The sequence below is a fragment of the Balaenoptera acutorostrata genome, chromosome 4 (genome assembly GCF_949987535.1).
Source record: "Balaenoptera acutorostrata chromosome 4, mBalAcu1.1, whole genome shotgun sequence".
In the NCBI taxonomy this organism is placed as follows: Eukaryota; Metazoa; Chordata; class Mammalia; order Artiodactyla; family Balaenopteridae; genus Balaenoptera; species Balaenoptera acutorostrata.
In genome coordinates, this window is record NC_080067.1 from 138113763 (window position 1) to 138139293 (window position 25531).

The following is a 25531-nucleotide window of genomic DNA, read 5'->3' on the forward strand; positions in this document are numbered from 1 at the left end:
AGTAATGGGTCAAAGAGGGCGTGATCAGCTCGTGGACATTCTTTTGACTGGTTGGTTGTGAGGTAAGTAGGAATCAGTATCATCAGCCTTCTGGTTCCAACTGGTCTGGGGTCTCTGTGCTTGTGGGCAGCATACCATTAACTTCCCCACCTTATGGGGGTTTCAGTATCTGCAAAACAGCTCTAAGATATCGTCATGTATATCCCTTGATGGGTAGCCAAGACCCTGCCCCAAGGCTGCACTATTGTTTCTTTTGACTGTTCCTCCCTTGCCTCTGGATCCCCTCCCTTCCCTAATTAGCAACTGTTTGAACCTGCCCTTGGAAATCAGGGGGGTTCATGGAGGCTGAATGAAGCCTATTTCCTGTAATCAAAGAAATGGGGGACACAGAAGGGCTTTTGTGCCCAGGAGGCCCACAGGGCCATGCACCATATCAACTCTTCAAGGAGAAACTGGGAGTTAGGGGTTCTCTCCAGATTGTGTGGCACTGTGCTACAGATGGGGTTCATGGCACAAGTATATCTCCACCTTTCCGACCCGTTTTGATGTGGGTATTGTCTCATTCCCCTGATGTGTAGGAGTCACTCAGCTAGTCTCTGGATTTCTCTCAGAGGGAATTGCTCCTCATGTAGCTATACATTCAGTGTGTCTGTAGGAAGAAAGAAATTCAGGAGCCTGCTATGTTGTCATCTTGTTCTGGAGTCTCTCAATTTTCCACTCTAGAACTTTTGGACTTATTTTTGCTCTTTCCTCTTAGAATTACATCTCTTAATCAATGCAACAAGCATCTTGACTGTAATCTCATTGAGAATAAGTGGATGTTGCTTCAAGTTTTCACTTGCTAATTTTAGCCCTTTGAATTCCAGCCAAGAGGAAAGGAAATGCCATTCAGCATACAGATCAGAAGTCAAAATTAGGAAGCTCACCAACAGAGAAAGCAAAGGAGAGTTGTCATTCTTCCATTACGAAAATGCAATACCTCTTGCTTTTACCGATGTTCATACCACATCTATAAAAATGTAACAGAGGGTGGCACAATGGAAAGTGAGAGATGGAGATGAAAGGTTCTAGGTTCTAGCCTGGACTTTGCCATTCATGGGGCTATTTGGAACACTATTCTCTAAGTCTTGGTTTCATCATCTGTAAAATTAGAGTGTTAAACCAGTTTTTATATTGTAAGATTCTATCTGAAACCATTATTAATATTATATGATATATTTCTATTGCTGGTATTTTTTAAATTGGTTTTGATATAAATGGCTAAGTAGATTGATTCCAACCCCTTATCATGAGAATATTAGCGAGCTTCATTTTTAGAAAGAAAGAGTCATATCTAATCATTTATTTTAATTTTTTATTTTATAACTTCAATTTTCTATAAATAATATATAGTTTCCTTAGAGATCAGAAAGATGAAGGAGGCCCAGAAATTGGAAAATAACGTGCAAATAACATGTAAGGGAACAAACCTTTGCCATTTAGTCTTCTTTTTTTCTCTCGTAAAAAAATTAGTTTGGGCCTCTACGCTGCCACCGTCCCCTCAGCCGCTCACTTCATGGGTTGGTCCCACTGGCACAGGGACTCCAGCTGCACTGCAGCTGCCCCCTGAGCCCATCAGTCTGCCCGGGTCTTCTGGCCCGGCCCAACCCAGCCCATGAAGATGGTGGACCACGACAGCTAGTGCAGAAAGCCAGGCTGGCAGAGCGCTATGATGACATGGCCGTGGCAGAGCTGAATGAGCCACTGTCCAATGAAGAAAGAAACCTCCTCTCAGTGGCCTACAAGAATAGAGTTGTGAAACTGAGAAGGACCCATGGGGCTCCTGGGCTCAAAAGCCTTTCTGTGTCCCCCATTTCTTTGATTACAGGAAATAGTCTTCAGTCAGCCTCCATGACCTACCCTGAGTTCCAATGGGCAGGTTCAAACAGTTGCTAATTAGGGAAGGGAGGGGGATCCAGAGACAAGGGAGGAACAGTCAAAAGAAACAATAGTGCAGCCTGGGGGAAGGGTCTTGGCTCCCCATCAAGGGATACACATCACAATATCTTAGAGCTGTTTTGCAGATACTGAAATCCCCACAAGGTGGGAGAAGTTAATGGTATGCTGCCCACAAGCACAGAGACCCCAGACTGGTTGGAACCAGAAGGCTGATGATGCTGATTCCTACTTACCTCACAACCAACCAGTCAGAAGAATGTCCAAGAGCTGATCACGCCTTCTTTAAACCATTATTATAAAACTCCTGACTACGTCCTTCAGGCCAGGACACACAGTTTTGAGGGCATTAGCCCGCTGTGGCCCCCTTTGGCAAAGTAATAAAGCTATTCTTCTCTACTTCACTCAAAACTCTGTCTCCAAGATTTAATTTGGTGTCGGGGTACAAAGGCCAGATTCTGCTTCAGTTGGGGCACACCATTCTTCCTGGACGGTCATTATTAGCACTAAGCAGAAGACGTCTGTAAATGGTAATGAGAAAAAGATAGAGATGGTCCATGCTTACCAGGAAAAAATGGAGGAGTTGGAGGTGGTATGTCAGGATGTGCTGAGCCTGCTGGATAACTACCTGATCAAGAATTGCAGTGAGACCTAGTGTGAGAGCAAAGTGTTTTACCTGAAGCTGAAAGGGGACTATTACTGCTACCTGGCCGAATTCACCACTGGAGAGAATAGGGCGACCATTGTGGAGTCATCTGAGAAAGCCTATAGCAATGCCCGTGAGATCAGCAAGAAGAACATGCAGCCCACTCAACCGATTAAATTAGGCTTGGCCTTTAACTATTCCATTTTCTACTATGAAATCCAGAGTGCCCCAGAGCAAGCCTGCCACTTGGCCAAGACTGCTCTTGATGACACCATCACCGAGCTCTAGACGCTCTCAACAGGACTCCTACGGAGACTCCACACTCATCATGCAGCCCCTCTGCAACAATCTCTTGCTCTAGACAAGCGATCAGCAAGACCATGACGGGGGAGAGGGCAACAATTAAGGCCCCCAGGTGGATTGGCAGGGCACGCTGATGTTACTACAGCAGTCTTTATTTTTTACCATGAGTTGAGTGTTGGGTGGGGGAGGGTAAGGGAGGGATGACCTTCCTAGGGAGAAACCCATGACCTGTCCTGTCTTTGATCGCCTCTTTGACATTTTTGCTAAAATCCCACTAGTGGAAAGTCAGGCTAGCTGTGCTTGTATTGGAATAGCAACCTCACATTGGCATATGGGCTGTTCTGTAGCTTAATGCAAGTGGAGCTGTCTTTAACTTATTGCTAGAGAACAGGGTTTTAAGATGAAAAGAACACTTAAATGGAATGGCCCTCATTCAATAAGTCTTGTGGTTCCAGTAAGGATTTTGGGTACTTTCTTTCTCATCTGTTTTATTTATTTATTTATTTATTTATTTTTGGCTGTGTTGGGTCTTCGTTTCTGTGCGAGGGCTTTCTCTAGTTTCGGCAAGCGGGGGCCACTCTTCATCGCGGTGCGTGGGCCTCTCACTATCGCAGCCTCTCTTGTTATGGAGCACAGGCTCCAGACGCGCAGGCTCAGTAATTGTGGCTCACGGGCCTAGTTGCTCCGCAGCATGTGGGATCTTCCCAGACCAGGACTCGAACCCGTGTCCCCTGCATTGGCAGGCAGATTCTCAACCACTGCGCCACGAGGGAAGCCCCTCATCTGTTTTAGCTGTGCATTTTTTTTAGGGTGTACTCTACCACAGTGGTCCCCAACGTTTTTGACACCAGAGGCTGGTTTTGTGGAAGACAATTTTTCCACTGTTGGGAGTGGGGAAGGACAATGGTTCAGGTGGTAATGCGAGCAATGGGGAGCGGTAGATGAAGCTTTGCTCACTTGCCTGTCACTCACCTCCTGCTGGGCGGCCTGGTTCCTACCAGGACCGGTACCGGTCCATGGTCCAGGGGCTGGGAACCCCTGCTCTACCAGACATGGAATAGTTTAAAACCCAAGCTGATAGACTTAGAACATGATGTATATTTATCCTTATGGTTTAGGCCTTGCTAGTTTTCACAAGTTTCTACTTAGTGGACAATATTAACACTAAATTGCCATTTACAGTATTTCTACATTATAGCCATACATAACATCAAGCCATTGATTGTGTATTTTTCTTTATTTTGGCGTTTACATCCTTATTCAGCCTTATCCAGGTTGGTTTTACTGTTATCTATCTCCTAGGCCAAAAGGCTTGCCTGAGGAGAATCAAAGCTACTTTTTATTTATTTATTTATTTTTATTTTTATTATTTATTTTTTTATTAATTTATTTTATTTATGGCTGTGTTGGGTCTTCGTTTCTGTGCGAGGGCTTTCTCTAGTTGCGGCAAGCGGGGGCCACTCTTCATCGCGGTGCGCGGGCCTCTCATTATCGTGGCCTCTCTTGTTGCGGAGCACAGGCTCCAGACACGCAGGCTCAGTAATTGTGGCTCACGGGCCTAGTTGCTCCGCGGCATGTGGGATGTGGGATCTTCCCAGACCAGGGCTCAAACCCGTGTCCCCTGCATTGGCAGGCAGATTCTCAACCACTGCGCCACCTGGGAAGCCCAAAGCTACTTTTTAAAGGTTTTCGTTAATAGGTGCTTGGCAGGTGGCTGTGGAATTTTTGTCCTTCTCTCTTCTTAACTTAAATCCACCACAAAAATTGTTAATCACTTTAATAGAAACGTTAAACACCACAAAAATAGAGACAATTCAGGTCTGTATCCCATTTCTTGTGTTGATATTTCCACGGAAATCCTGATTTTTAAGCTGCCACAGCTCCTTCTTCTGGGATTACACTGCTGTTTCACTCCTCACTTGAGTCTTCCCCACTGTACCTTATGCTGACGGAACTGACTCGGGTGGATTGAAAAGCTGTTGGATTGTAGAAGTTGGCGGTCATTTTGAGAGAGTTCATGGTGCAGTGTATGAAAATTCAGGTGCTAGGAGCTTACTGGTAGAAAAATCCTATAGGAATAGTTCACAAACATTCTGTCCAATTTCAGAGCCTTGTAAGTGTGTCAGTTTTTCCTCCCTGAAAACACTCCTTCCCCAAATAATTGTTGTAGGAAAATAAACTAAAATCATTATCAGATAAGGAATACTTAACTCCTATTTGACCAAAACTTTCTCGATATATTTTTTTTCTTCTTAATGAAAGCGTAGAAGCTGGAGATTGATTTCTCTTATGCCACCTGTGCATGTTTTAGAATTGTAGGAAACCACAATGCTATTTCCACAAGTTTGTTTCAGTGAGCCTTAGGTCCTTCCTTCTCATTTTGGATAAGTCTTTCTAAACACATGACCTATTGCATATGCGTTCAGCCTTTTTTATTAAGATCAGTAACAGCGTGAACTCCCGAGATAGGGAGCGACACCAGACTCGTTTGTCTCTTTGTTTTATTTAGGCAAGGAAAGGAATGAGTAGTGATTGAGGAAAACCTGACAGCTGTTTTTGCTAAAACCAAAATGGAGCTTCCAATTGTGAAATGCACATGCTGACCAGGATCCAGGTGACAGTGAAGGTAGAAGAGTGTGATGATGTTCTGTCATGTGGCACAGTTTACCCAGCATGACTTTCCTTAGAAGGTCCCCTCCATATGCTAGAGAGGAAGTCCCAACCAACCAAACCTACCAGAAGAAGTAGCAGAAGAGAGTTTTACAGCTTCTGTGCCCTAATAGGAGCCTTAAGTCAATACCACGGATGGGAACAGATTTGGGGGGTAGGTGGGGCTTTCCTTAATTTATCTTCATGTCCAGTGAGCAATGTTGTGTCCTTTCTTGTAGCATTTGGAAATGGTTTACTGGAATTACAAAACCTATTTTTCTTTTAAATTTCAGCTTCAGCTCTGGCTGCTTTTTAGAATAATGCAAGATAAAACCATATCTGAGGGCTAAAAATGAAGAGGGAATGGGAGGAGACAATATTTAAACAGTTTGAATGGTTTCTTTTCTTTTCTTTATTTTTAAAGAAATGCACTTGTCTATGATGATGTCTCTCCAGTGAAAGGATTACTCCTCCATTATTCTCTTGATACAATATTGTGCATGTTAGTGTTGTATGTCTATACAGTGGCTTGAAATTTATTAACTTATACTGTATGTGTTTTGTATTCCTATGACAAAAAAAATTGTCTTCAAAAATTTTTGTTTTCTTTATTTAATTTTTCCTCTTGGGGGTAAAGTTTGCTCTTCCAAATAGTGATTGTAACAAATTGATCTACTTTGGAAGTTGCTACAGTGACATGCAGTTATGTATTTTGTTTTTAAACGGGAGGGGGAGTAAAAGAAACACCAGTGTTAGCTTAATCTTAATGTCTGGTGTTTGTCATGGTGAAATTATAACTATTACAGTGCAGGAGAACAATGAATATGTTCTCTGAGTGAGGCTCTGTGCTTTTTGTCAAGTTATGCAGTGAACTATTTTTAAGGTCTATTCAGTGATTATTTTTCCAACTCCGTGCTTCTCTAAGAAATTATTTCACACATGGACCATTCTTAGCAGTTTTCCTCAGTGATGGAATATCATGAATGTGAGTCATTATGTAACTGCCCTACATTGAGCAAATAAACTTACAGATCTGAAAAAAAAATTTCTAATTAATTAATAAATTTGGTTCTATGGTACTTTCAATTATGTTTTGTTGAATTTATCTGTAAGTGTTAAATTCTTCTATTACCTTGGATAACAAAGATGAAGGGGATAAATTCATGGGATTGAGAAAGGCAGCTCTTATTTACAATTGTATCTTTAGCTCCAAGCATAGTACCTGGGATACATTAGATGGGCATTAACTATTTGCAAAATGAAAAAATAAGTAAAATTCAGAGATGCTGGGAAGGGGATTTAATGAAAGAACAAATTCCAGATGATGACATTGGATGTTGTGATGTCTGATTATAGATCTTTAAATATAAAGGTCAAAGAAAAAGGGCTTTGAAGATAGCATAATCATCCTGTAGAATCCAAACTGCACAGAAATCAAATGAAAACATCTTTAATTAGTATCAGGAATTATCCTAAAGTTTTACACAATTAAAATGGATGAGATTTTTTTTTCATGCAATTTAATCTACCCAGTGAGAACGGTGCACGTCTATGTGGTTTGCCCAACCCATCACTGAGGGTATATAGAAGTCCCAGGGAAGCTGGTGATAGTCATACTCAGGAAAATTGCCCTTGATATGCAAACAACTCTACAGGTCCTAACACCATGAGTTACTATGGCAACTACTACAGAGGTCTGGGCTAGGGATATGGCTATGGCTGTGGCTAGGGAAGTGGCAGCTTCTGCAGACTGAGTTATGGCTGAGGCCATGGAGGCTACAGATACGGCTGTTGCCACCCATCGTGCTACGGAGGATATGGATTATCTAGCGTCTACTGCAAGAGTGAACTCATTCTTCTAATCACAGGAATCATCATATCATCCTGATTTAGTTCTACTTTCATGTGCTTTTATCCCCGTATATCAGCATGTAGCTCCTTTCTTGATAAAACCAGTAGAGGATGACATGTGAGCTCTTCAAAACCAGGACTCAGTTCCGGCAGCAAACACCAGAAGCAGGAACAGCAGCAAAGGGAATGACCTGGAATCTCACCTTTCAAGCTGTTCATCCCTCTCTTTCCTCTTAAGATACCAAGATGTTACAAACTCCCATATTTCAATAAACTAATTTCAATAGCAGAGCAAACATATAGTTTTGTTTCCATTCATTTATTTTACAAAACTAGATATAAGCTCTCTGGGGACAGGTGACTATGATTGCTTATTCATCATTGTATGCTCTGTGCTCATGACAATACCTAGTACATATAAGGCAGTCAAAGAATGTTTGCAGATTAAGAAACTTGTTCATGGTTTTCTATAATATAGAGCCATTTTTAATTTTCCCAATAATTATCTGGAACCTCAGCCTAATTTTGGAATCATGATGTCTGTTCACTGACCCTATTTCTTCCCCGCCCCTGCACCCACACATTACCATTGAACATCTCTCCCCCAGGTATAATTTCTGTTTGTCCCAGGAGCTTAAAAATACCTCAACAGTTCCGTAGTTGAGTAGCACTCTATATGTTCCCCTTACGGAGTCAGGCAGAATACCTTGCAATTTGTCAAAAAGCATAAGTTAAAAATTGTTTGCTGTCAAGGCAAGACATAGGGTAGGAAAAGATATTTACAAAATATATCACTGGAAAACTTGTGCTCCTGGGCACCACTGGAAACAACCCAAATGTCTGTCAACAGTAAAATGGAAAAATAAATTGTAGTATATTCTTACAAAAGAATACTACATGGCAATGACAATCACCAATCTAGAGTAACATCTAGAGCTTGCTGCATGTTCTGGAGCTACAAGCAACGATATGGATAAATCTCACAACCACAATGTTGGGTGAGGGAACCCAGGCATAATAGAATAGAGTATGAGCCTATTTATTTACATTCCTAGATAGAAAAACCTAGAACACAGGGTTAGCAGGCAGGATAGTGGTTACCTTTGAGGAAGTGGTATCTGGGAGAGGACCTGAGTGGGGTCTTCTAAGGTGCTGGAAATATTGAGTTTTTTTTATCCCATGGGTTTTTCAAATGCTCTCATTGTGATAAGTCATTGAGCTGACATATTTTTGTGTATTTTTCTGCATCTGTTATATTCCAATTGAAAATAGTTAAAAATTGATAACACTGTAAGATTTAAAACGAATCAGCTGGGCTTCCCTGGTGGCGCAGTGGTTGAGAATCTGCCTGCTAATGCAGGAGACACGGGTTCGAGCCCTGGTCTGGGAAGATCCCACATGCCACGGAGCAGCTGGGCCCGTGAGCCGCAGCTGCTGAGCCTGCGCGTCTGGAGCCTGTGCCCCGCAACGGGAGGGGCCGCGATAGTGAAAGGCCCGCGCACCGCGATGAAGAGCGGTCCCCGCACCGCGATGAAGAGTGGCCCCCACTTGCCGCAACTAGAGAAAGCCCTCGCACGAACCGAAGACCCAGCACAGCCAAAAATAAATAAATAAATAAATAAATAAATAAATAAATAAAATTTAAAAAAAAAAAAAACGAATCAGCTAAGAACACACAGTTCAAATTATTTACCAGACTCTTTTTTAAGTACCTACTCTGTATCCTTACAGGCTAGGATATATGGGAGTTTCAAATGACATTGCTTTTAGTGTTAAGACACTCAAAATCCAGCCATCTCTAGTAGGGACATATGTGGGAGAGGGAGGCATGAGAAGGAGGTGATGAGTTCCTGCTCTAAAATCTAGGAGAGAATTAGGGAAGTTTTTCCTCATTACCCATACTCCAACTTTAGGGTATCGACACATTGTTGGTATCTTTACTTTAGTCACAGCACTGATCATACATGAAGGAATAAGACAAAAAGTTAAACAGTAACTACAGAGAAAATGAAGTGAAGCACCTGAATTAAGAAACCTTCTTGCCTATTGGTTTCTCTTTTTAGTTTGTATTGCAAGTACATTCTGCTCGATGAATACTTATTTTATTTGCATGCATTAGTGTTCTGCTCGTGATATAAGTAGGGGATGGGTATTATTAGCTGAGAAAAAAATGTAGAAAAAAATTCTAGGGGGAATTCCCTGGCGGTCCAGTGGTTAGGATTCCACGCTTCCGCTGCAGAGGGCCTGGGTTCCATCCCTAGTCAGGGAATTAGGATCCCACAAGTCACACGGCACGGGCAAAAAAAAAAAAAAAAAAAAAAAAAAAAATTCTAGAAAGAACATTAGTAGAACTTCAATGGGAATTGTGATGCCTAAAAGTTGTTCTAGAATGATTTTTGAAAATTATATAGTAGGCTAAATTATCCTTTGATATTGTCTGAGAAAAGTTGTTATACTGTTGTGGAAGACACAAATATATTGAAGAAAATGGTGTCTGCCATTCTTTGAATTAACTATAAGAGTAATTTATTCACTCTATTAAAGAGGTTTGGAAAAGTAAAGATATAAAGTTAATGTTCTTTGTGTTACTGAAAGCTATTTTAGTTAGGTATTAGTAATTTTCACATAAAGCCTTTAGTGTTTCCATAGTGTGCCTGATGGGTTTGGAATAGCAGTTCAGAGCTTTAACAAAATTGATGTGGATATCAAGCCTTCCGCATCCTATTGAATGTCTGAAAAATGTATGTGGAAAAACAATGACTTGGTAACCAAGAGTTACTCATGGGGGCTGTTGAACATGAAGATCAGCACAAATCTTGCCAGGCAGTTTCTTTTATGACCCCACTGCTGACTAATATCTTCTACTTGACAGAAAAAATATACCACACATGAGCCTCTCCCTAAATTCAACTTTCCCTGAATGTTTGCTGAGATTTATCTCACATAAGATGGATTAAATTTTCAAGGCTTAGAAAAAAACTGTGCATTCATTTCCAATTTACCAGCTAAATAGTGTGCCAATCTCATGTCATACTTGAAAGGAAGGCTTCAAGGATCATTCTGATGCCCCAGGAAGGGGTAGCATTCCATGCCACCACCCAAGATGCTAAGACTGAGGCTTTAAAACCACCCTTACATGCTCAACCTGAAATTGGCATTAATCATCTGGGCTATAATAAGTTTCAGGCCACCTGTTAGGAATAATTTTTCAGCATTGCTTGAGAATTTGGAAGGTGCTTAGAAGTAGTAAAAAAAGAAAAAAGGAAACTATGCGTTTTGCAAATGCCCCTGATTTATTGGTTATTTTCGTATCTATTATAATTGGACTATAAACGATAAATACCTATAAATAAAGAAGTATGCTTTTGCTAGGTCCTCTATAATGTCTAATCTGTGGTAAGATCATTGAATCTCAGTTGACTTCAGATCAAGGACTATTTGTATTTATGACTTGAAATAAAGTTTCTGTATTAGGATAGCTAGACTATGCTGCTGTAACAAATACACCCTCAACTCTCAGTGGCTTAATCCAGTAAGGTTTCTTTATGAGTTTTGTCTCAGTCTTATACAGGTCAGGCAGCTCTCCTTGGGGTTCTCCGGCAATGGCTTAGGGATCTGAGCCTATTCCATCCTGTATCTTATTGTTCTAGTCATGCTGAAGGGAGAGGAGAGAACATGGAGAAGTCAGACCTTCTCTTTTTTTTTTTTTTTTTTCAAACATCTTTATTGAAGTATAATTGCCTTACAATAGTGTGTTAGCATCTGCTTTATAACAAAGTGAATCTGTTATACATATACAATATGTTCCCATTTCTCTTCCCTCTTGCATCTCCCTCCCTCCCACCCTCCCCATCCCACCCCTCTAGGTGGTCACAAAGCACCGAGCTGATCTCCCTGTGCTATGCGGCTGCTTCCCACTAGCTATCTATTTTACATTTGGTAGTGTATATATGTCCATGACACTCTCTTACCCTGTCACATCTCACCCCACCCCCTCCCCATATCCTCAAGTCCATTCTCTAGTAGGTCTGTGTCTTTATTCCCGTCTTGCCACTAGGTTCTTCATGGCCTTTTTTTTTTTTTTTTTCCCTTAGATTCCATATATATGTGTTAGCATACTGTATTTGTTTTTCTCTTTCTGACTTACTTCACTCTGGATGACAGACTCTAGGTCCATCCACCTCATTACAAATACCTCCATTTCGTTTCTTTTTATGGCTGAGTAATATTCCATTGTATATATGTGCCACATCTTCTTCATCCATTCATCTGTCGATGGACACTTAGGTTGCTTCCATGTCCTGGCTATTGTAAATAGAGCTGCAATGAACATTTTGGTACATGACTCTTTTTGACCTATGGTTTTCTCAGGGTATATGCCCAGTAGTGGGATTGCTGGATCGTATGGTAGTTCTATTTGTAGTTTTTTAAGGAACCTCCATACTGTTCTCCATAGTGGCTGTATCAATTTACATTCCCACCAACAGTGCAAGAGTGTTCCCTTTCCTCCACACCCTCTCCAGCATTTATTGTTTCTAGATTTTTTGATGATGGCCATTCTGACCGGTGTGAGATGATATCTCATTGTAGTTTTGATTTGCATTTCTCTAATGATTAATGATGTTGAGCATTCTTTCATGTGTCTGTAGGCCATCTGTATATCTTCTTTGGAGAAATGTCTATTTAGATCTTCTGCCCATTTTTGGATTGGGTTGTTCGTTTTTTTGTTATTGAGCTGCATGAGCTGCTTGTAAATCTTGGAGATTAATCCTTTGTCAGTTGCTTCATTTGCAAATATTTTCTCCCATTCTGAGGGTTGTCTTTTGGTCTTGTTTATGGTTTCCTTTGCTGTGCAAAAGCTTTTCAGTTTCATTAGGTCCCATTTGTTTATTTGTGTTCTTATTTCCATTTCTCTGGGAGCTGGGTCAAAAAGAATCTTGCTGTGATGTATGTCATAGAGTGTTCTGCCTATGTTTTCCTCTAAGAGTTTGATAGTGTCTGCCCTTACACTTAGGTCTTTAATCCATTTTGAGTTTATTTTTGTGCATGGTGTCAGGGAGTGTTCTAATTTCATACTTTTACATGTTCCTGTCCAATTTTCCCAGCACCACTTATTGAAGAGGCTGTCTTTTCTCCACTGTATATGCTTGCCTCCTTTATCAAAGATAAGTTGACCATATGTGTGTGGGTTTATCTCTGGGCTTTCTATCCTGTTCCATTGATCTATATTTCTGTTTTTGTGCCAATACCAAACTGTCTTGATTACTGAAGCTTTGTAATATAGTCTGAAGTCAGGGAGCCTGATTCCCCCAGCTCCATTTTTCGTTCTCAAGATTGCTTTGGCTATTCGGGGTCTTTTGTGTTTCCATACAAATTGTGAAATTTTTTGTTCTAGTTCTGTGAAAAATGCCAGTGGTAGTTTGATAGGGATTGCATTGAATCTGTAGATTGCTTTGGGTAGTAGAGACATTTTCACAATGTTGATTCTTCCAATCCAGGAACATGGTATATCTCTCCATCTATTTGTATCATCTTTAATTTCTTTCATCAGTGTCTTATAATTTTCTGCATACAGCAGACCTTCTCTTAACTGCTTGGGATGGGATGTAACACACTAGTTCTGTTCACTTTCCCATTGGTGAGCACTCAGTCACATGTCTCTATGTGTCCAGGAATGGGTGACTCAGTAGCCTCTGCTGTGGTCATTTTCCTCAACCAGAACTGGATTGTTTTGCACATCTTAGGGGGCCCTTTGCTCCATTTTGAAACTAATTTTTTGGTTTAACCCAAATGTAAATGTGGTGGAGAAACCTTGGGTTCTTTCATCCAAAGCTTGGCGCAGCTTTGTTGCACTTACTTCTTTAATGTGCATTTCTTATATGTCCTTATTCGTTGATCCAAGTCAATTTGGATCAGTTCATTGACCCAAGTCAATGAAAAACAAACAAACATTGGCAAAATGGAGCCAAATATAGCTTTATGGTATGTGTTGGAGATGACTTTCAATGTTAGCTACCATTCATTCAGTCATTCATCCTTTCGAATAATATTGAATACTGACATGTTCTTGACACCATGCAAAGCATATGGGAGGTGGTTATTAGAACTCCCTGCTCCTAAGTAGATGGCAACCTAAAGAAAGTAAAGCTTAGGGAGATTTAGCAACTTATCTCATTTTAAACACAGAGCCAGTCAAATTACAGAGCTGGAATTTGAAACCAAGTCAGCTTCACCAAAACTCATGTTCCTAAATTTTATGCCCTACTTCCTCTGTGACAGGCAGAATTTCTGCAATGGCCTACAGAAAAATATTCTTCCCTGAATCCGTGGAAGCTGGCAATTTGAGGAAATATCACTCCCATGATTGTGTTATATTGTGACACAGTTAACCTTATTTGGGTGGGCTCGACTAATCACATGACTCCTTGAAAGCAGAGAGTTTCTAGACAAGTAGCAGAAAAGGAATTCTGAGATTCAATGCATAAGGGAAATTCAATACAGTTGCTGGCTTTGAAGATGAAAGGGGCCCCACGTGAAGCAACGTGAGCACCCTCTAAGGAGCAGATAGCAGCTCTTAGCTAACAGCCAGAAAGGAAACAGGCACCTCAGACCTATAACCACAACCTGATTGAGCTTGGAATTAGTTTCATATCCAGAGCCTCCATATAACAGCTCAGCCAGGCTGACTTTGGTCTTGCGAAATCCTAAGTGAAGAACCCAGTCAAGCTCACTAAATTTCTGACCTACAGAATTGTGAGATAATAAAATGTGTTGTTTAAGCTGTTAAATATAGAGTAACTTGTTTTACAGTAATAGAAAACTAATGTATTCCCTCAGATTTAAAAAAAATAATCCATCATTTCACCTTCTTTGGGTAATTTGATCAATCAATTGTGAATCGAAACATGTCATAGATGAACAGATGAAGAAGATGTGGTATATGCATCTTCTGTATATATTCAGTATATATAAAACAGAATAATACTTAGCCATAAAAAAGAAGGAAATAATGCCATTTGTAGCAACATGGATGGACCTAGAGATGATCATATTAAGTACAAGTCAGACAGAGAAAGACAAATATCATATGATATTACTTATGTGAGGATTCTAAAAAATAATAATACAAAGAAACTTGTTTACAAAACAGAAATAGACTCACATAGAAAACAAACTTTTGGTTACCAAAGGGTAAAGGTGGGGGAGCGAGGGATAAATTAGGAGTTTGTGATTAACAGATACACACTACTATATATAAAATAGATAAACAACAAGGACCTACTGTATAGCACAGGGAACTATATTGAATATCTTGTAATAACCTACAATGGAAAAGAATCTGAAAAAGATTATATATATATATATATATATATATATATATATATATATATATATATATATATATATAACTGAATCACTTTGCTGTACACCTGAAACTAACACAACATTGTAAATCACCTATACTTCAGTACAAAAAAAAAAAAGATTAAAATGGAAAAAAGAAAAAATGAGCTGTCCTATCTTCTACCAAAATTTCTCCATATTTTTCTAAAATTACCATGAGAAAATTTCATGGAAGCCAATTCTACCTGCACTTCAGATACATACTTTGAATGGCTCTTTATATTCAGTGAGGTGCTTTCATACATATTACTCTTTGGGGAACCAGGAATGGCAGGTGTCTCTGAACCCTTTGCCAGCGAGGAAACAGAAGTTCAGAGGTTAGGAGACTTGCATAACGCCACATAGAAAACTAGTAATAGACTTGGGTTGTTTAAACGTGTTTTTATTTACTTTAAAAAAATCTTCTTTCCTTTAGGAAGCATGATTCCTTAATCTTACTCTTTGGGGCAAAATTACCTCTAAAGATGGAGCTAATGTCTGACGCAGTTGTGACATTTACATAGGGAAATGTTTTACAGTTTGTTTTTCTACTCTCATTTTTAGACATATTTCATTATCATAGCCTCTTGGATTTTGCCAACAAAATGTCTTTTAGGGACCTCAGTTATATGCTCTTGATTTGTTTAAACCATGCCATTTCCATTTCAGTAGAGATCCAACTGGTTGGCATTTGCTAGAACCTCACACCCATTGTTTTATGAATAGACATTAAAAATCATTTTGATGTAGAAAAGGAAAACAACTGAGTTTAGGTAACTAAAGAAAACTCAAACTGGGGACTTCCCTGGTTGTGCAGTGGTTAGGAATCCGCCTGCCAATGCAGGGGACATGGGTTCGAGCCCTGGTCCGGGAAGATCCCATGTGCTGCAGAGCAACTAAGCCCGTGCGCCACAACTACTGAGCCTGCGCTCTAGAGCCTGTGAGCCACAACTACTGAGCATGCATGCCACAACTACTGAAGCCCACACGCCTGGAACCCATGCTCCACAACAAGAGAGGCCACCACCATGAGAAGCCCATGCACCACATTGAAGAGTGGCCCTCACTCGCCACAACTGGAGAAAGCTCACGTGCAGCAACGAAGACCCAAAGCACCAAAAATAAATAAATAAATCAGTAAATAAATAAATAAATTTATTTATTTATTAAAAAAAAAGAAAACTCAAACTGAACTCTTTGACCCTGAGCCCCAAAGAGCACAGTATAAATGCTGGGCAAACTATTTTTGCCTTCTGCTTTATAAATGAGTTCTTTTCTTTTTCTGTTGACTATTGTCTGGCACAGCTGCTGTTTTCAGAGCATAAAAAAGATGGGAATCATGAAAACAAGGAAATAAAACCTTGCCTAAAACACCTTGGCCTGTGAATCATGGCTGGTCTCCTCCGTAAAATGTGTATAACCACTAAGTCATTTATGAATGAAGGAGCATAGGTTAGTGGTGGCATCAATAAAAACAGTTAAAACAGGTGAATTCTATTTCTGGTTCCAAAATGATGATAAAATGACTTGAGAGAAGTCACTGTAACTACTTTCAGAGTCTCCACCTGTGAGATGAGAAGAAAATAAGAAAATTCTTTTTTTGGAAGATGATATAAAGACCTGCTTAACCTCTCATCCTGGCAGCCTTCTGATTCTCACAGCTAGATTCTCTTAAGCATCTCCTTTACATTCAACCCCACATACTAGCTCAATAATATATGCTTTTTCTTGGTGGGGTAACCCAGGACAATAATTCAATGTGGCTCAGTTTTAATGTTACATCACTTAGAGTTCTGAGCCCTGATTGGGTTCTGGCTTAGTTCTTAGGGATCCAACCCTTTCTTATAACCTCATTCTAGTAACTGGATCCCCAGCCCGTTTTCCTACATCTGAGCCTCTCTCCTGGTTTTCTGTCGTCTGTACCACCACTTCCAAGGCTGAGGTTCTGCAGCTGACTCTTTTGATTGTCCTGGCATATTTCAGCCAGAATATACACGTTCCAGCTATCTGTCCCACCAACACTTGTGAACTAATTCTTAAAGATTATTCTTTAAAAATAAAAAAGAATGAAATAATGCCATTTGCAGCAACATGGATGGACCTAGAGATTGTCATACTAAGTGAAGTCAGACAGAGAAAGACAAATATCATATGATATCACTAATATGTGGAGTCTAAAAACATAATACAAATGAACTTATTTACAAAATAGAAACAGACTCACAGACCGTGAAAAAAACTTATGGTGGAAAGGTGGCGGGGCAGATAAAGTGGAAAGGTGGGAGGGATAAATTAGGAGGTTGGGATTAACATACGCACACTACTATATATAAAATAGATAATCAACAAGGACCTACTGTACAGTACAGGAAACTCTACTCAATATTTTGTAATAACCGATATGGGAAAAGAATCTGAAAAAGAATGGATATATGTATATGTATCACTGAATCACTTTGTTGTATACCTGAAACTAACACAACATTGTAAATCAACTATACTCTAATATAAGATGAAAATTAAATTTAAGCATTTTTATTAAATATTGAGATAAAAGTACTTGTAAAATATACACAAAATATAAAGACTAATAACACAAGACTATTGAAGTATTCTACCCAGTTACCACCACCAAATATAATTACTGTTATCTTTGAAGTCCCTGTCCCATCCCCTCTCACTCTACTCAGAGGAAACCACTCTGCTGAAATTTATGTTTATCATTCTCTCTCACTCTCTCTGTCTCTTTTTAGTTTTCCTAGATGGTAATTTCCTAAATAATATATTTTCCAGTGTTGCGTGTTTTGAACTTAATATTGACAAAAATAGAGTGTATGTCTTACGCTACTTGCTTTTTTAGTTCAACATTATGTTCCTGAGATTTATCCATGTTTTTACTTATCTGTGTAATTCATTACTCTTCACAAGAATACAGTGTTTTATTGTATGCCTATCATGCAGTTTATTTATCTCCCCTATGGTTGATGGACATTTGAATTGTTCCTCTTTTTCCTTCTGTTACAAAACAGTGCTGTGATGGATATGCACTTGTCTTCTAGAAGTACTTGCTGGGTGATGCAATTTTCAAAGATGTTTGCCTTAATTTATAGTCCCATGAGAAGAGTAACTCCACATCCTTGCCAACTTTAGATTTTGCCAGTAGTCTTAACTTTTGCCAGTCTGGTAGTTGTAATATAGTATCTCATTGTGGTTGTAATTTTCATTTTCTTGATGACTAACAAGGCTGAGAATCTTGCTTATATTTGTTTGGACATTTGGATTTACTCTCTCTGAAGATCTGTGCAAATCTTTTTTTTCAGTTTTCTATCCATCATTTGCATTTTTTCTTAATAGTTCATAGAGGTTCTTTATATACTCTAGATACTATTCCTTTGTTAATAATTCATATGGCAAACATGCTCTACCAGTCTGTGGCTTGTAGTTTTACTTTCTTTTTCATATATTTTTGTGAATAAAAGTTCTCACTTTTACTTTAGCTAATTTACCCATATCTTCTTTTATTATTTACAGTTTTTGCTTAAGAAATTTTTTCTTATCCCTAATGTCACAAAGATGTCATCCTATGTTATGCCTAAAAATCTGTAGTTTTGTCCTTCATATTTAAATCTTTAGTAAACCTAGAATTGGTTTTTGTGCATGAGGTAAAGTAGGGTTTTGATTTCATTTTTTTCCGCACCAATAACGATTGCTTCAGTCATGTGTATTAAAAGTCTATCCTTGGGGACTTCCCTGATGGTCCAGTGGTTAGGACTTTGTGCCTCCACTGCAGGGGGCACGGGTTCCATCTCAGGTTGGGGAACTAAGATCCCACATGTGCAGGCAAAAAAAAAAAGTCTATCCTTTCCCCACTAATTTGCAATGCTTACTCTGACATAAATTTCAAGTCTGTTTTGAATTCTTTGTTTCATTCATCTATTTACCTTTCCTGATGATAATATGATAGTGTCATATTTATCAAAGCTTTATAAGAATTCTTGATATCTATAAGTAAGCTTCAATAACTTTCTGTTCTTTTAGAATGTCTTGGTTATTCCTGTCCCAACGATCTTTCATATATATTTTGAAATTTTTTTTTGACACGTTACATATACACATACACACAAATTCATTGCAATTTTAATTGATAATGCATTTAATCTATAGATCAATTTGCAGTGAACTGACTTGTTTTGCTATTGCTTCTCCCAATTCACGAACATAGTATATTTTGTATCTCTTCATTTAATTAGAACTTCTTTTAATAATCAACATGTCTATAAAGGTCTTACACATATTCTGTTAAATTTATTCCTAGGAACACACACATACACACACACACACACACACACTTGCTATGGTTAATTATTTGAATAGCCTCTTTTGAGAAGACTGATCACATCTAATTTTTCTACCTCCTCTCCTCTTTAATTGGGTAGTATTTCTTTTTTCTCATTGACTAATAGAAATTTTTTAATTTTTTATTAAATCATGGGTATAAGTTTTTGTCAGCTACATATGTTGTAAATATCTTTTTCCTCTAATGGCTTACTATTTCATTCTTTTTTATTTCTAAATGAACCATATTTTATATGTATATGAAATTGTTATTGATGAGTGAGTCGACCTGTAGTTTTTTATACAAGATTATGCTAAAATTACTTGGGAAGTGTCTCTTCTTTTCTTAGGAAGACTTTTTAACTGATTCAATTTTTTAAAATGTTAATAGCACATTAATTGTTTTTTATTCCTGCTTTAGGCAATTTTGTAAATTATATTTTTCAAGGATCTGCCCATGTCATCTAAATTTTCACATTCATAAAATTCTTATTATCTTTTTCATATTACCATTCCTCTCTATTGTGTATTTGTTTGCTCTCATTTTATGTTCTTATCTTTATATTTTCATCCTTTAATGTTCTCTGGATGCTTAGATAAGTTTTCAGCCCTTTTACTTTTCTATTATAATCACATTACACTACAAATTTCACCATAAACACTACTTTGCCTTTCTTTCACAAGGTTTATGGGATGTGTACTATATTTGTTATTATTCTAATTCTAAATATTTTACCGTTTCCCTTATGATTTCTTCTTTTACCTATGAGTTGTTAAATTTGTCGTTTAAATTTCTAATCTAAACATATGTGGATTTTCACTTATATTTTTGTTATTATAAGTAATAATTACAAAATTTCTTTGTAGTTAAAAAATGATCTATATAATACCAATTCTTTGACACTTTTTAGGACTTACTTTAACTGTACTAAGTGGTCCATTTTTATAAATATTTTTCATATACTTGAAAAAGTTGTGTATTCTGAGGACACAGTGTACTAGATAATGTGGATTAGACACTGTTTTGTGTATTGTTCAAATCTGTATCCTTACCAATTTATTTTGTGTTTGATCTATTCTTGGGAAAAGTGTGTTAAAATATTGTACTATACCTGCACGTATTTCCTATATTTCTGTCCATTTTTGCTTTAAATGTTTTAAAGCTATGTTACTTAGTGTCTTTTTGCATCTAGGGGAATTGAGTTAATACATTTGGGTAGACTAGAGTTAATTTTTAGCGAGAAATCTTCTGCTCTGCCAAAGACCTTTCCACTGTCTAGGAATTTATATCAATATGCACTTTAGGTGCACAAATAAAAGAAAGCATTAGATGAGTGGAATGTGTAAATAACACCAGCAGGTTTTGTGCAAATTATTAGTTTTGGGGGGTTTTTGGTGGTGATGGGAAAGTTGAATTTGTACTCCTCTTGTTGGAGTTATAAATAGGTTTAATATTACTTATTTTCATATGTGGTGCATTAATTTGTTCATAAGTTTCTGGGTCTTTTTATCCCTTGAGAAGAAAACCATGATGCTGGGGGCCATGAGTCAGTGATGGGAGGAAGATGAGGGAGGGAGCCACAGAAAAGGACCCAGTTGGTTAATTGGGTTAATGCTTAATCGGTTAATTAGTAATTGGTTAATGTCTTATTAGTCTGGAGAGTCCTGTCAGCATCTTTCTTCCCCTTTGTAGCTTCTTGGCTCCTTAAGAACCTGGCAGGAAGGAGATGGGCTTTTAGAAAGTTTCACTTTCAAGGGAAATACTGCTGCCCCACTTTCAACTGCCACACAAGAACTCATTAAATAACATTATACAGAGTGTGGATGTGAATAACATTAAACGTTGGACACCTAGACCAGCATTTTTGAAATCTTAGTTAAGTGGCACCATTTTATAAAATCCAGGTTACTTTTCATCCTAAACATATTCAGAATATGATAGCAATTACCCATCATTTTTAGAGATATGCAAGAACAATACATTTTTGAACTGACAGAGCCTAGTTTCTTTTGAAGTGTTTTATCAGAAATGAAAATGATGAAGTGTGCTGAGAATATGCAAATACATTCAAGTGCACACAATTAAAACCCTGAGATGTATTTGATGATAAATCACTTCACTGTGGTTGCAAGTATTTGCAATAGGAATTCAAATTGATAATTATGATTATGTGATTCTTAGAATAGCTAACAGTTTTCCATTTTTATCTGCTCTTTGAAATTAAAAGAGAAATATAATACCTTAAAACCACTCTCTAACAGGCAGATTGCATTTCAAATATATGAGAACTTTTTCTTCTCTCTGGCTGTCATGTGTCAAACTACCTTGAGAAAACCACAAGTAGAAAAAAAAAAAAAAACGGCTGCTCCTATCCCCATCTTCCACTCCCAACTTCAGAATAAATTTCCGAAGCTCGTTCCAGTTCCCAATTACCTCCAGTACAGGCCTTAAAGAATGAGGGCAGATGCCCGATGCATCCCTTATAACGCAAATGTGTTGTACTGGAATTTAAGCCATCTTCTAACCTATCCCTTCCCTGAGCAAGCCCTGAACTGATGGAACAAACTTATGATGAGAACATGTGTGAGGATGTGTTAGAGGGGGACTATTGTGATTTCTTTTTTTTTTTAATTAATTTTTATTGGAGTATAGTTGATTTACAATGTTGTATTAGTTTCAGGTATACAGCAAAGTGAATCGGTTAGACATATACATATATCCACCTTTTTTTTAGATTCTTTTCCCATATAGGTGATTACAGAGTATTGAGTAGAGTTCCCTGTGCTATACAGACTATTGTGATTTTTTTATTTAGACATTCATCATCAGCTGGGCCAGTTCTTCTCTGCTTTTTGTAGCTGTTTCACCTTGGAGGGATGAGTCAAGCTGAGCAGACAATCTTCCAATTCAGAAATCACGTGGATCGCAAATGTGATGATTCTGGGGAGGTACAGGAGGGCTAGCTCAGATGTTAGGATCATTGGGAACTTGCTGTAGGGCTGGTTTGGTGTAGGGAAATCAATTCGTTTCCTCCTGGCAGAGGATCTACCCTTAAAAGGAGACTGTTCTGCAACTCTCACCCTCATCTTTCACCTGCCTGGTCCCAGTTTATCTTAATTTTCAAATGTGCTTATTTTAAAATGTAGGTTTTATTATTATTCAGGTATGACAAGGTCAACAGATCAGGAGACAATTACCATTGAAAAGACAGTTTGTTGTTCAAAGCTTCCTAAAGGAGGGGGTCACTAAGGGCTAAAGGGGGAAGTACCAGTGTCGGTCAGGGGGCAGAAGAAGCAATAGGAAAACATGGGCAAGAGCCTTTATTGTGTTTTCTGCAGGAAGGAACGGGTGAGGCAGTGTTAGCAGGCTTAGGATTGGCTAGTTTGAATAATTTCAGTGAACTTTGGGTCATACAGGCTGTCCTTAGTTGTCTGGTACCTGGCCCTTGTGTGATTAGGGCAGGGGAATAGTGGTCGCAGAATGTAAGAGCCTGATAAAAGAGGTAGTTAGGGGGTAGGAGATGGGTCAGTTGGTTTGCCTACGAAAGGCATGCTTGCAGGGTGAGTCTTTTACTACCTTTAGGAATTGGCTAGCCGTGGGAGAGGCAGTCCCTCCAGGGTCAGCAAGACCCCAAGATGTCAAAGCATCAGAGTCACATATTTAACACAGTGCTGTAATCAACAGGTGTCCCCTTCCTGCAGGTACTTCTCAAGGCTTCACACAATGCTCTAGGAGTGACTGGACTCCAGGTTGTCCCATGACCTGGATGAGAGAGCCTGTACGGACTGACAGAACATCATGTCAAAGGTAGGGCTCACCTTCTTTCCTCCTACACCTTCCCAGGTGGTGGGTTCTGCTGTGGACTTTGCTTAAGACATCACTTAACCTCTCTGAGTTTCATCTGTGAAATACAGACAAGAGCAGTCTTATCTATGGAAAATGAATTAGAAAACAAAAATGAAAAGGGATTGAAAGCACAATATACAGTACTGTCCAAGTATGATTCACAATTACTTAGTAGAGAAAAGAAGCGGATGCCTTGAAAGAAGCATAAACTAAGATGGAAACAACACACTACCAACCATGAAATAAAATCCGTCCTTTTTAGTTTGATTTAAAGCTTACATGGTAAGCATGAGCTCCATTTGGCACTCCTAAACTGAGAGTTTGGGCTCTGAGTTGAGGTAATTCAGAGAATCTGGCAGTCCTGTAACTCACTGTGAGGTGCTGGCCAAGTCTGTTGCAGTTCTTAATCGAATTATCACAGCGTGGTATCTGTGTGTTCTTGCCTATTTCTTTTGAAGTAAGATTTGGGAAATTTCCCTTTAGGCCACTAAGCATTTCAGGTTTCCTCAGAACAGTTAGTTCTCCACAAAACTGTTTTGCTTTATGTCTGGTACAAAATCCTAGCGAGATCTTGATTATACTGTTTGCCAATCCAGTTAAGCAGAATTTTTTCTCTTGACTGTCTGGGGATTCTACCTGTAAGCTTTGTTTATTTCCTTACATGCCTGGTATATAACTAGTTAGGAGCTGCCCAGTGTCCCAGATTTTAAGACAGAAAGTGGTGAGACTTTCTATAAGATTACTGCAGTTCTCAAGAAGCATATATAATCAAGGTGTAGAGAGATTATTACATTTGTGTTTTGAGGCCCTCAGCAAGCAGACACAGTTGGAATATACCGTCAACAGGGAAGAAAAAGAGATGTGTGGGTTTATAAAGCAGGGTTAAAAATAGAGTTACCTGAATAAAAGGCAGGAAGCTGGGAATTTACGTGTTCAAATGCCAGCTCTGTTGAGGGTATGCCTGTTGTTTCCATTTATAATTTGAAATGTAGAATGAGCCATCTCATTGTATAAGAAGACCACATGCACCAGCCAGCTGATGACACTGAAACGCTCAGAAGCTTCAGATTTCTCTAGAAAGGCAAGAAAATGCTCTTTAATGGAGATGGAGATAGTAAAAACTTATGATTGATGATAAAAATTTTAAAAATACATTATGAAATTTAATCTCTGGAACAATGTCTCCCAGTGGAAAGTGTAATTCTCGGTAAACAGGAAAACTGAAAATATAAAAACCAGGGATGAAACTTACCTTGCCCAAGGAGGAGAAAAAATATTTGCCAATGAAGATTAAATACCTCATGCCGGGGCTTCCCTGGTGGCGCAGTGGCTGAGAATCTGCCTGCCAATGCAGGGGACACGGGTTCGAGCCCTGGTCTGGGAGGATCCCACGTGCCGCGGAGCAACTGAGCCCGTGAGCCACAACTACTGAGCCTGCGCGTCTGGAGCCTGTGCTCCGCAACAAGAGAGGCCGCAATAGTGAGAGGCCTGCACACCGCGATGAAGAGTGGCCCCCGCTCGCCGCAACTGGAGAAAGCCCTCGCACAGAAACGAAGACCCAACACAGCCAAAAATAAATATAAATAAATAAATTTATTTTAAAAAAAAACCTCATGCCCTTTTTCTGGAAATATTCCCGAGTCCCCACACAGTATATCTTAGGCTGTGTGGAGTTCTTGACCCTCGCACCACTCTTTTAAAATTGCTCATTTCCCAGTGTTTGCCTTGCCTGTCTTCGAATGTTCTTAGTCCTGGTTTTCATAAGACTTCGGAAACCCTGAATTAAGCAAATATTTGATAGGGGTAGTTTCAGGCCTCTGGAGAGATTTGGGGTCCTACTTGTTTTTAGAGACCCTATGGAGGCTCATATAGTTCAGGTCCTGGGGTGGATGCTGGCACAGAGTGGGTACCACTGGGCTTAATATCAGATCTGGTTCTCAGCAGAGTCAGGACATGTGGGCTCTCAAGTAGTATTCATTATCACCTCCAAGGGCTTTATCAGACCTGAAATTCCAGACTCTCTTCTTCCACAACCCCTTGTAGTCTCGTTCCTGCTAGACAGGTTCCTCATCCTCATTGGAACATGTGCTCCTGCAGTTTCTCACCATTGCCAGAGTTCTGGGCTCCATTCTGCCTCCTCTGCTTCTCTACCCAACCGGACCCTGTGGCCTAGATTACACAATTTCCTCATCGGCACTGGTCACATCCATATCTGGGTAGAAACCCTTTCTCATGCCATCCCCAGGTGCCAAGAACTGATAGAGGAAGTTGAGAAACAGTGCTGAAGGATTGCAGATGAGTTCAAGTTATCTGGATGCCCTGCTTCTTCTGCTTCTCAGCAACCCTCTGAATCAGCTGTCAATCCTCAGCTCTCCTCGTCCCCCAGAAAACTCTCCACTCTCATTTTGTTCAGATGATCGAGTCTATCCAACCAGAACCCCTCTCATTTTTAAAGTTCTCTTAGTGTTGGGATGATATTTTTGAGATATTAACAACCTATGTCAACTTTTTTTTCCTTCCATCATTTCTTCCTTTTTCTTTCTTCCACCATTTCTTCCTTTTTCTTTCCATGCATAGAAGCA

General features: G+C 39.2%; 1 protein-coding gene across 1 annotated transcript; it reads left to right on the forward strand.

The window, feature by feature from the left end:
• Positions 1-1716: 1716 nt before the first annotated feature.
• LOC103011078 (14-3-3 protein gamma-A-like) lies at positions 1717-2869 on the forward strand. The gene is made up of 4 exons (XM_057545685.1): positions 1717-1791; position 2008; positions 2403-2524; positions 2618-2869. The coding sequence occupies exons 1-4, from the start codon at positions 1717-1719 to the stop codon at positions 2867-2869; spliced, it is 450 nt and encodes a 149-aa protein (XP_057401668.1).
• The last annotated feature ends 22662 nt before the right edge of the window (positions 2870-25531 follow it).